The sequence below is a fragment of the Cherax quadricarinatus genome, chromosome 30 (assembly GCF_038502225.1).
Source record: "Cherax quadricarinatus isolate ZL_2023a chromosome 30, ASM3850222v1, whole genome shotgun sequence".
NCBI classification, from domain to species: domain Eukaryota; kingdom Metazoa; phylum Arthropoda; class Malacostraca; order Decapoda; family Parastacidae; genus Cherax; species Cherax quadricarinatus.
The window spans coordinates 17,280,766-17,292,996 of record NC_091321.1 but is presented as its reverse complement, the minus strand read 5'-3'; the positions used below and the strand labels follow the sequence as shown (position 1 = coordinate 17,292,996).

Sequence of the window (12,231 nt, the reverse complement as noted above, 5' to 3'; positions counted from 1 at the left end):
GGAGCACAGATCCACTTCCCTAAATCAAGAGCCCCTCACCAACATCAAGGAACCTTCCTTGAGGGGAGATTCCCTCAAAATATCTAAATTCCTTTGCTCGAAATAATATTCACGTTATAATCATGGGGGAGCGCTAAACCCGTAGGATTATACAGCGCCTGAGGGTGGGTGGAAGGTAATCAGGCAACTGAATTTAGCCTAAATCTGCAGACGATGGGTTTCCATACAGCTCACCAAGTAGAACAGTTTGATCAAAGGAAAAGAGACATCTGCTTCCTTGTATCACAAGCCCCTCACCGGCAAAATACCTCTTCAGGTTCTGAGTATTTCAAGAAAGCACTAAACTGAATGGGTCATACTGTGATTTTTTAACCAAACTACAACTACATCCTTATTTACCATGTAACACTTGAGCAATGGGAGGTATCAAGGCCCTCCAGACTGTCTACTTTTAATTTTGTGTCAGGAAAGCTGAATTAGCCTAGAAATGCACTTACATTTACATAGATACATTTTTGTGAAATCATGAAGATAATATTCATGTAAAGTGCTGAATCTGTAGGGGTGATACAGTACCTGGGAAACGGGAGGGAAATCAGGTTCGATGCAGTACAAACTCCCCACCAGCATAATCATTTTTGGAGCCCCGGTGTTCAAATTTAAAGTTCGCTGCAATGCCACAAAATAAGGTCAAAATAAAACTGTCATATTCATTAGAAAATTATAAAAGTTTTTAATGTTTTCTTCTGGTACATGTACTTGTAATAATTAATAGTTTAAACTGTGGGTACAGCAGCATTAAAGTAAATATTTCATATCTATTGATGATTACCCAAACTACAGCTGCACACATCTGTCGTCATGATGGATGTAAGACAGTTGTTGCCAGGTGAACTTACAAGTCCCAAAAATTAAATTAATAAATATTCACGACTAACAGAAAGCATCTGCTAAAAAAAAAATTTAAAACAAACATAAAAGGTTGCCACATCAGAACAAAAATTGTATTTTTTAAATTACCCTAAATAAATAAATAGCAATGCAAATTTTCCCCACACTGCTGTGTAACTCGTAGTATTATCAGAAATAAAACAAACTTTTTGCACATAAAATGGAGTTATTTTTGGCCAATGCCAAACCCTGCATTTAAACCTTATACTCTATGTACAATGTAACTCAGGTAATATTCTGGGAATTTTGTTAACAATTATCAAGGAGACGGCTAGAGGAACCTGTATTACTTGTCTCTCTCCCCCATCCCCCCTCTGCAGAGGTGAAGACAACCCACGATCTACAGAGGTCAAGACCTTCACTGTACAGAGGCCAAGACTCCTTAGTCTGCAGAGGTTAAGATCTCTACCCTTCTCAGTCTGCAGAGTTAAGGTCACCCCCTCAGTCTGCAGAGGTCACAACACCCCATGACTGAGGTTAAGACCCCATCCAGAGACCAAGATCCTCCCACAGTCCAAGGGGAGGGGCGAGTCCCCTAAAAATCTGCCTCCTCTCTTGTCCTGATGACAGGAAAGTTGCACGGATCACAATTTGTAAATATATATATATATATGTAATATAAACTTAATAATAATACTTTTTACAGACTTTAGAAAGCACTAGAAAAGTAAATAGTGGCTAGAATATAAATAATGCTAACATACACTAGACAGAGTAGACGGGAGGTGTTAAAAGGTAAGGAACACTTTGGAATGATGACCAGCGACTCATAAATATTACAAGCCCATCTGGCCACACACTTCTTGATTACTTCACCACACAGCAAGTAACTTTCCTGTCAATAATCTTGTATCAACAGAAAATGAGCACTGATTCAAACAATACCAGTACGTGGAATTACTTGTCAAGACTGACAAAAATTCACTGTATAAATTGGGGATTCTCTTATGATGGACAATAAACCCTCTCAAATAATGTGAGGAATTAAGCAAAATAATTTGTTAGTGATTAAAGAAATGCTTGAGAGATATTAAAGAGATTTAGGTATTTTTAAACGGGGCATACCATGAGGGGGCTATGCAACCTTCCCGTCTGTCACAGGTGTCTTTTACAAGAAGGAAGAGTGAGGTCAACAAAAAAAATAAAATAGTTTAAATTAACTATACAAAAATAAAATACTTAAGAACATTATTGTACATGACAAATAGGATAAACTAAAGCACTTTTTATACCATTATTCAGCCATTGTGACCTTTCTCAACCTTTTTATTCTTTCCCTAAGAGACAAGGGACCAACTCGCTGGCACTGAGGGCCTTTAGTTGCGTTACGACTGGCAGCTTCAGCCCATCAAGACGGTATGTAAAGTTTACATCTTGGCTCATATATATATATATATATATATATATATATATATATATATATATATATATATATATATATATATATATATATATATATATATATATATATAAATTAAGAACACTTAAGTAGAGAAAACTAACGTGCAGGCCAATCAGTGAGCAGTGACGTATTCTCTCGAGTAATACACTTGACAGATTTTAGCCCCATTTTTACAAAAATTTATGCTTAAACCTTACGGCCGTCTTGGGTGACTTGTGATGGCCAATCTCGTCACATACAGTTATTAGGTGGGCATAATTTCACCCCTCACAACTAAAGGCATATGTATTCTAGGTACACGCTGTTGGCAGAAGACAATTATTTTATATAACACTAGTATATCTATATATACTGGTTGAAAGTACTTACACAGCAGCATATGTACACAGTATATATAAAATATCAGTAACTGCCCTTAGCTACAGTTCTTTAAGAAAAAGCATCGGTCCTAAAAGCCGATGAGCTATCTTTCACATAAAATAAAACTAAAAACAAGTAAGGCAATCTCTATTCTCATTGCCGGAACCAAATCCATCTTTGGTTGGTGGGTGTAAGCGAGCTATTTCCTAATTCATGTGACTGTCGACCAGCCCTCCCAATCATAACACTGATATTGCTCAGTTTGCCTCACCATGCCCAGAAGACTAGACCAGGTCATAACTTGTATGGGTAAAGTATAATTGACATTCAATTACAACCAACACACTAGTATGATTGAAAATAGATTTACATGACTTAAGGCCAAGTCATTCAAACATGACGAGCCAAATTGAGGTGGACCTTCCTTGGTTGCGATGGGGGAGGTAGGGTCGACTTATCAAGCACAGTTGGCGACCGGTTCAGTGGTCCTTGGTTAATTTGACCAGCATGAGCGTCTCCGACCCCAACAGCCGGCAGTCCCTTATTAATGCTTCCCTCAACTGCAACCATTATAAGCATTGCCACAAAATCAATTGATAAACATAAGTTAATAAAGATTTGTATAAAACTGGATATAGATATGTATTTAATATATATATATATATATATATATATATATATATATATATATATATATATATATATGTATATATATATATATATATATATATATATATATATATATATATATATATATATATATATATATATATATATTTATATAGTCTGCGAGCGATTTACTTTGGCCAGACAAGTGAAGGTGTCAGATTAACAACGCTCACTATCAGCTGGTTATGAGAGGTGGCAAACTGAATAACACGAACTGTTATGGCATCTAGGTATAGTACAAAGATAAATTACTTCTTTTCTACTTCACTCAAATAAATAAATTACATAAATACAAGCAGTTCTTTCGTAATTACAAAAAAATCAAACGATACTTTGTTCTGTACAAGAGCTGTGTTGGAGGGTGCCCCTGCCCCCACACCAACTGCCACACCAGCCCTTTATAAACTCTAAGGTTGTGGGCGCCACCATGGACGCCCCAATATCACAAGCAGTACATGGGTGGAGGTGGGCATGTAGGTACCGGGTGAGGGGCATATATACTCCATGCTATACAAGGTATGGGAAGTGGGCAACTGTGTCACATTATCACACTGTGGATACCTTTTCTCATTGCTGATTTCATGACTGAGGGCAGCCAACCTGCAAGACCTCACTAGGTGTTTAAATAAGACTAGGCCCAGATCTCCGGAGGTTCCTGGGCTCGGGAACACTAGTGAGGGTGCTGGAGTGTTGCCTACAGCCACTTCTATACTACTAACAGTCACCCACTGATGCTCCCTGTGGCCGCCACTATCACAAATTGAGCTGTCACGGCCACTGGGCCAGCACTGGCTGTTTAGTCTTGCTCACACAGCTGCTCAAAGATGGGAAGACGGAGCGAGCGTGAGATGTCGAGGGCGCTCGTCACTGGGGTAGGAGAGGCTGAGTGAGAGGAGGAGATTGAGAGGGAGTCTAGGTCACCAGCCAGAGACTCAACGGGACTGACTGGTGGAGTATCTATTAGTGCCAGCGAGAAAAAATTTCCTTCCCGGACCAGATCCAGTTCACCGAGGGCACGGCCTCCACAGGATGAACCTCCAGGAGATCCAGGCCCTCCACTCAGCCCAGAGCTCAGTCCAACTGACAGGCCATCCAAAAAGCCCTTGGCACCAGCCAGACCACATCCACCAGGAAAAAGGGTGAAGGCATCATCAAAGAAGGATCCACCCGAGGAAGTGGGAGAGCCATGCAGTGAAGCTGGAGGGGAGGGTGACTCAGCAGCAGAACCCAGTGGAACCATAGGTGATCCCATCTGTAGCATTTGAGGTCGGGAGAGTGGTGTGTGAGCATTGGTGAGAGAGGTTTTAGGTGAGAGTGGTGGATGAGAGGCAGATCCAGCTGATGACCCTCGTCTCTCTTCAGCATTGTGGATAAAATGACAACGAGGGCCATAGGGACAGAAGCCACTGGTATGGAAAGTGCGACACAGCTCTGTCTTGTACTTGGGGTGACGGGAAAGTGTACGTAGCTCAGCATGACCATGAGCAAATTGGCACTTATCGCCATACTTGCAGAAACCATTCTCTTCAAAGGGTCGGCAGAGTTCAGTCTTATAGCGCGAGGAGTTGGCCTGGCGTCCTTCCCCTCCTTTGCTGGGCTCAGACTGAGAACGATCCAGTCGGCGGTGCATGTTGGGCAATTCTATGGGTGTGAGGCTGGCTTTGGCGTGGGCATGTAGAAGTTGGGCTGAGGATACAGCCAGAGAGGCTCCTGCAGGTGTGGAGCTCCTCTTGCTGAGAGGCAGGTGTCCACCCACTGCCTTATGGTCCACGTCGCGGCCATCCCACCGAGCACGCAACACAGTCTGCAAAACAAAGAGGCTAGGTTACTAACAGATTGAGTATTAAGTTAATTTAAACACAGTTATGCAAATTCAGGTGATTACAAATAGCATACATTGTAACATGTACAGATGGAAAAAATTCAATGACTTGTTTCCACTGGGGTCTTTGTAATATCTTAATAATAAAAAGCCTAGCAATATGATAGAGTAGAAATCACAATCATAATTTTAAAAATTAAAACTAAGAAATTCACTGCATGAAAATCAGTTATAGTAAAAAGAGGTACAATAGGAATAACATGAACCAAGTTATTTTACGTGAACGAAGAAAATCAGCTTACAATGGGTACACAAATATTAACTACACAAGAAACCACTCTCCTCCCTTTCTGTAGCTTCACATTCATTTAGAGCCTTTTAGCTTTCTTCCTGAACTGGTTTATGCTAAGACTGACAAACTTGTTCAGGCCATCTGTTCCACTCCTTTATTGAGACCTGACCACCTACTATAGGTTAAATTGTCTGCTTATACAGTAAACAAATCATACATAGTATCCCATAAAATAATTAAAATCTAAAATAAGATGAACTAATGCACTAATAAATGTTATAACTACAACTAGATACATTAATGAGGCTGAAATGACACGTAAGAGTTATTTTAAAAACTATAAATACAGGTGTGCCACAACCTGAGTTGGACTAGAAGCTGGGAGAATGGAGAATTGTTTTCTATCAGTAAATAATATAATAAAAGAAGCACTAAACCCACTAGGGTCATACTATGCTGCCATCAGTAAAGAATGGAGACATAATACAAGGAAAATAACAGGAAGATGTATGGATTAACAAAGGATTGGGAATAACTGAAATTGTGAAATAGTGCTGGCATGAAGAGGTAACCAAAGATGTAACTACAGTAGAAGCCCTGCATCCACTGATTCGGCATCCACGGTTTCAGTTATCCACAGTTCACTGTGGCCCAAAAATACTTCTTAATTTTGCAGAATAATGGCCCCAAAGCGCAAAAGTAGAAACACTCCCAGTTCTTCAAAGCCTAAGAGAAGCCGTGAAGTGCTTCCACTCAATGAAAGTGATAATTCTCTACATATTGTGCATAATTTCTCAAACTTTAAAATAAGACTTATATATAAGGTTTGCTATTATCCACGGTTTCGGTATCAACGGCAGGTCCTTGGAATGGAGGCCCTATTGTTCTGTATACAAGTTTAAGAATGTTACAGTACGTCCAATTTCGACACATTGTAGCATGCACCAAGTATGTTACATTTTATTTGACATTCATTACAACTATTGGCATGCCTTCTCAACTAGTGAACTGGCAATTCAGCAGTCCTAGGGCCCCACTATATTTGTCCAGTTTAACCCTCCAATCAGGTGAGAGCATGCTTTTTCCCAGTCAAGGTGATGTCACACCTGTCTGTCTTGCTGGGACACAGACTTGCCAACTCAAAAATCACTTGTTGCTTTGAGTGGCTCTTGGGCCTCTCATTATACTGTTAATTTACTATATTAACATTATAATACTGTAAATACATGGTGAAGGAACACATGGGTAAAGACATCTATCCCTGGTATGTTTGCCTTGTCTTTGTCCTGCTCTGTTGATCCCTGTATATTGCTGACTTAGTTTATGGCCTGGTACTACTGCGTTTGTCACATCTATAAATAAATTACGGCAATATTAGAAATATCACTATCCATAAAAAATAGGCTGCAGAAAAGTGTTGTATTTACAGAGCACTAGAAACTTTTGCTCATTCAGGTTTTGTTATATAATGTTAATTCACTCATACGTAAATCACAATGCAAAACGAGAAATGGGGTGGAGAGCTGAGCAAGAGGAATAGATGGAGATGTGGAAATGAAAGCGAGCATAAAGGAGGGGGGGATGATGGGAGCATTTAGGAAGAAGGGTGTGAGGGAAAGGGGTGTAGTTTAGTATGGAAAAAGTGGCTCCTCCCACACTTCTCTCATCATTATCCTTGCTGTCACAGCTTTATGCAACACTCACTCCAACAACCACCACCCTTCCTCCTAACCAACTCGTCCACTCTCTCCATGAACTAACTCGAAGGAAATGGAATGCCTTCACATTCCATTTCCCTCGTTTGGGGTATATACCATTCTGAGAGATGGCATTTCAAAGTGCTGAAACCTTCTAAGCTGCTGTAGCTTCTGAACCAATAGTGGATGTTTAACAATATTTTCATTGCCAGCTCAGGTTTACAGCGTTTATTATTTCATTTATGCAATTTACCACATGAAATATGACAGGGAGACATGTCTGGGTGTTATGCCCACTGTGTAACTGTCATGTAGACTACAGGAAATCAGTGTGTATTTGATTGCTATGTATAATGTATAAATATATATATATATATATATATATATATATATATATATATATATATATATATATATATATATATATATATATATATATATAATCACCTATACCACTCCAGGCTGCATCTGGTGATCAGGATACCACCATGAAAGCCTGACCTTACACCCAATTTAGTCTGCCACATCCTTTCTATTACCGTCCCCTCCGTCACACCTTGGGATTCCCTCTCACTTTCTCCCACTTCATTAAACATCTGCTGTGGCTTGTCCTTGATTCGGTTTCTTAAACTCTTCTGACTACAGAAATATGGCCAGGAGGTAGCTAATGTAGTTTTTAATTTGTCAAGAAAAAATAACAATGCAGGCCTTATCATATACTACTCAGCTCAATCACTCATTAAGCCACTAATTGCATGTCCGTGCACTCCACCCCCGCCCAGACACATGGAATTCCATATTCATCAAGCATTTAAAGATGCCTTTATCACATGCCTTAAATATTCTTATGAAGGAGCCTATCACTGATAGATCTAAGGAGTCTACTGGCAGGGCTGCATCTGCTTTTGCTGCCACCTCCCTAGATAAAAATGATATGAATTATGTTGTGTTAGTTATAAGAATTAACAACTGGGTGTCTACACTGCAAACTAAATTATTTGTTATCCTAATGACACTAAAGGTAACTTATAACACTGAACCTGACTGATTCCATATCACTGAAAGCGTTTGACCCGCATGGCTAACAAGCTCTTTGGAGAAGCCAGATATAGATACTCAAAAATCTGGGGAAAAGGAATTAATGTACAATTATGTATTAAATTACACTGGATTACTCCATGATAAAGTTGATAAATTAGCCAAGTACCCTGAAGGATAAATTTTCCAAAAAAGTGCCCTGAAGGATATATGTAGAATACAACATTGGTGTTTTACTGTTTATCATTAGGAATAATAATAGTAATAAAATAATATACCTGGAGTTTACCTGGAGAGAGTTCCGGGGGTCAACGCCCCCGCGGCCCGGTCTGAGACCAGGCCTCCTGGTGGATCAGAGCCTGATCAGCCAGGCTGTTGCTGCTGGCTGCACGCAAACCAACATACGAGCCACAGCCCGGCTGATCCGGAACTGACTTTAGGTGCTTGTCCAGTGCCAGCTTGAAGACTGCCAGGGGTCTGTTGGTAATCCCCCTTATGTGTGCTGGGAGGCAGTTGAACAGTCTCGGGCCCCTGACACTTATTGTATGGTCTCTTAACGTGCTAGTGACACCCCTGCTTTTCATTGGGGGGATGGTGCATCGTCTGCCAAGTCTTTTGCTTTCGTAGTGGGTGATTTTCGTGTGCAAGTTCGGTACTAGTCCCTCTAGGATTTTCCAGGTGTATATAATCATGTATCTCTCCCTCCTGCGTTCCAGGGAATACAGGTTTAGGAACCTCAATCGCTCCCAATAATTGAGGTGTTTTATCTCCGTTATGCGCGCCGTGAAAGTTCTCTGTACATTTTCTAGGTCGGCAATTTCACCTGCCTTGAAAGGTGCTGTTAGTGTGCAGCAATATTCCAGCCTAGATAGAACAAGTGACCTGAAGAGTGTCATCATGGGCTTGGCCTCCCTAGTTTTGAAGGTTCTCATTATCCATCCTGTCATTTTTCTAGCAGATGCGATTGATACAGTGTTATGGTCCTTGAAGGTGAGATTCTCCGACATGATCACTCCCAGGTCTTTGACGTTGGTGTTTCGCTCTATTTTGTGGCCAGAATTTGTTTTGTACTCTGATGAAGATTTAATTTCCTCATGTTTACCATATCTGAGTAATTGAAATTTCTCATCGTTGAACTTCATATTGTTTTCTGCAGCCCACTGAAAGATTTGGTTGATGTCCGCCTGGAGCCTTGCAGTGTCTGCAATGGAAGACACTGTCATGCAGATTCGGGTGTCATCTGCAAAGGAAGACACGGTGCTGTGGCTGACATCCTTGTCTATGTCGGATATAAGGATGAGGAACAAGATGGGAGCGAGTACTGTGCCTTGTGGAACAGAGCTTTTCACCGTAGCTGCCTCGGACTTTACTCTGTTGACGACTACTCTCTGTGTTCTGTTAGTGAGGAAATTATAGATCCATCGACCGACTTTTCCTGTTATTCCTTTAGCACGCATTTTGTGCGCTATTACGCCATGGTCACACTTGTCGAAGGCTTTTGCAAAGTCTGTATATATTACATCTGCATTCTTTTTGTCTTCTAGTGCATTTAGGACCTTGTCGTAGTGGTCCAATAGTTGAGACAGACAGGAGCGACCTGTTCTAAACCCATGTTGCCCTGGGTTGTGTAACTGATGGGTTTCTAGATGCGTGGTGATCTTGCTTCTTAGGACCCTTTCAAAGATTTTTATGATATGGGATGTTAGTGCTATTGGTCTGTAGTTCTTTGCTGTTGCTTTACTGCCCCCTTTGTGGAGTGGGGCTATGTCTGTTGTTTTTAGTAACTGTGGGACGACCCCCGTGTCCATGCTCCCTCTCCATAGGATGGAAAAGGCTCGTGATAGGGGCTTCTTGCAGTTCTTGATGAACACAGAGTTCCATGAGTCTGGCCCTGGGGCAGAGTGCATGGGCATGTCATTTATCGCCTGTTCGAAGTCATTTGGCGTCAGGATAACATCGGATAGGCTTGTGTTAATCAAATTTTGTGGCTCTCTCATAAAAAATTCATTTTGATCTTCGACTCTCAGTCTGGTTAGCGGCTTGCTAAAAACTGAGTCATATTGGGACTTGAGTAGCTCACTCATTTCCTTGTTGTCATCTGTGTAGGACCCATCTTGTTTAAGTAGGGGCCCAATACTGGACGTTGTTCTCGATTTTGATTTGGCATAGGAGAAGAAATACTTTGGGTTTCTTTCGATTTCATTTATGGCTTTTAGTTCTTCCCGCGATTCCTGACTCCTAAAGGATTCTTTTAGCTTAAGTTCGATGCTTGCTATTTCTCTGACCAGTGTCTCCCTACGCATTTCAGATATATTGACCTCTTTTAGCCGCTCTGTTATTCTTTTCCGTCGCCTGTAAAGGGAGCGCCTGTCTCTTTCTGTTTTACATCTACTCCTCCTTTTTCTTAGAGGAATAAGCCTTGTGCATACATCGAGTGCTACCGAGTTAATCTGTTCTAGGCATAAGTTGGGGTCTGTGTTGCTTAGTATATCTTCCCAGCTTATATCGGTTAGGACTTGGTTTACTTGGTCCCACTTTATGTTTTTGTTATTGAAGTTGAATTTGGTGAATGCTCCCTCGTGACTAATCTCATTATGTCGGTCTGGGGCTCCGCGCATACATGACTGAACCTCAATTATGTTGTGATCTGAGTATATTGTTTTTGATATGGTGATATTTCTTATCAGATCATCATTGTTAGTGAAGATGAGGTCTAGTGTATTCTCCAGTCTAGTAGGCTCTATTATTTGCTGGTTTAAATTGAATTTTGTGCAGAGATTTAAAAGCTCGCGTGAGTGTGAGTTTTCATCAGAGCTGCCTCCTGGTGTTATTACTGCAACAATATTATTTGCTATATTCCTCCATTTTAGGTGCCTTAAGTTGAAATCCCCCAGGAGCAAGATGTTGGGTGCAGGAGCTGGAAGGTTTTCCAGACAGTGGTCAATTTTTAACAGCTGTTCCTGGAATTGCTGGGATGTTGCATCCGGAGGCTTGTAGACTATCACAATGACTAGGTTCGAAACAATGTTATAAGAATACATTTAGTAGCCTAAGTAGATCACTCACTCACTGTAACATGAATGTAAATAAGTACGTTTATCGGGCAATTTGCAATGTGAAGACTGACTACTGTTGTAGCCAGGCTTAGGCTTCTGGAAGTTTGGCAGGAACAGGTGATCAAACCAAATGCAAAGTATGTGGTTCAGCCCTTGGTAACTATAATTATATCCATCCCAGCCTGGTTGCCCTGCGTAGGTGCACAAGTCTCTGGGTGCATAGTAGAGGGGTTAACGACACTATTAGTATTCACTTGGTTGAGACCTTTCATTAGAGTAGAAGTATGCGTGCTCTGCCCACCCCGGACTCCCACTCTCACTGCACAAACAACCAAGACCGCTAGTAAGACAGCCTAACAAGCTAAACTCATATTTTCCGATGACTGGATACCCTGGTACGGCTTGTCCTCTGACTGTGTTATCCCCCCCCCCCCCCACCTTTCCACAAGTCCTTCATGACGCATGTCACCTCTCAGTAGCCAGGGTCTAGAAGTGAGGCGCCCGGCTGGCCCAAGCGAAAGTTTGAGGAGCTCCACTCTGCAACTTTCCCAAGCGGTCCAACCCCTCTGCCCCACCGTAGCCATTGCTGATAATGCTACTCTCATCGGCTCCCCTCTCCCCACCATTATCGCCACCGCGCTCTTACTCCCTCCCTTATCACTGGCTACTACTATAAAGTGTCCATAGACAAAGTTTTGGCCTGACTATAAGCTCAACTTTGACTAAAGGTCCGCATCAGATTTTTACTCTGAAGACATGTCAACCTAGGTAATACTAGCAGTGTGGCTACCCTAGTTAGTGTGTGGAAACAAAATGTGGCTACATTTTCCTGTAGCAATCAAGGTAGGTTTATATAATGAAATCTACCCATCCGAATATGGAAACTTCATTAAGACATGGATTTGATAGTTACAGAGACGTGAAAGTAAGCCAAACAGGAGAGG

The 12,231-nt window shown here is 41.2% G+C and overlaps 1 protein-coding gene across 3 annotated transcripts in view; it reads right to left on the bottom strand.

Annotated features, from left to right (window-relative positions):
* Nucleotides 1-709: 709 nt before the first annotated feature.
* Nucleotides 710-12,231, bottom strand: part of LOC128692689 (mRNA decay activator protein ZFP36L1) — a 276,448-nt gene continuing 264,926 nt past the window's right edge. For all 3 annotated transcript variants that reach the window (XM_053781985.2, XM_053781983.2, XM_053781984.2), the window contains exon 2: nt 710-5,186. In XM_053781985.2, coding sequence (XP_053637960.1) covers nt 4,179-5,186 — 1,008 coding nt within the window. In that variant the 3' untranslated portion in view covers nt 710-4,178. The remainder of the gene's footprint in view (nt 5,187-12,231) is intronic.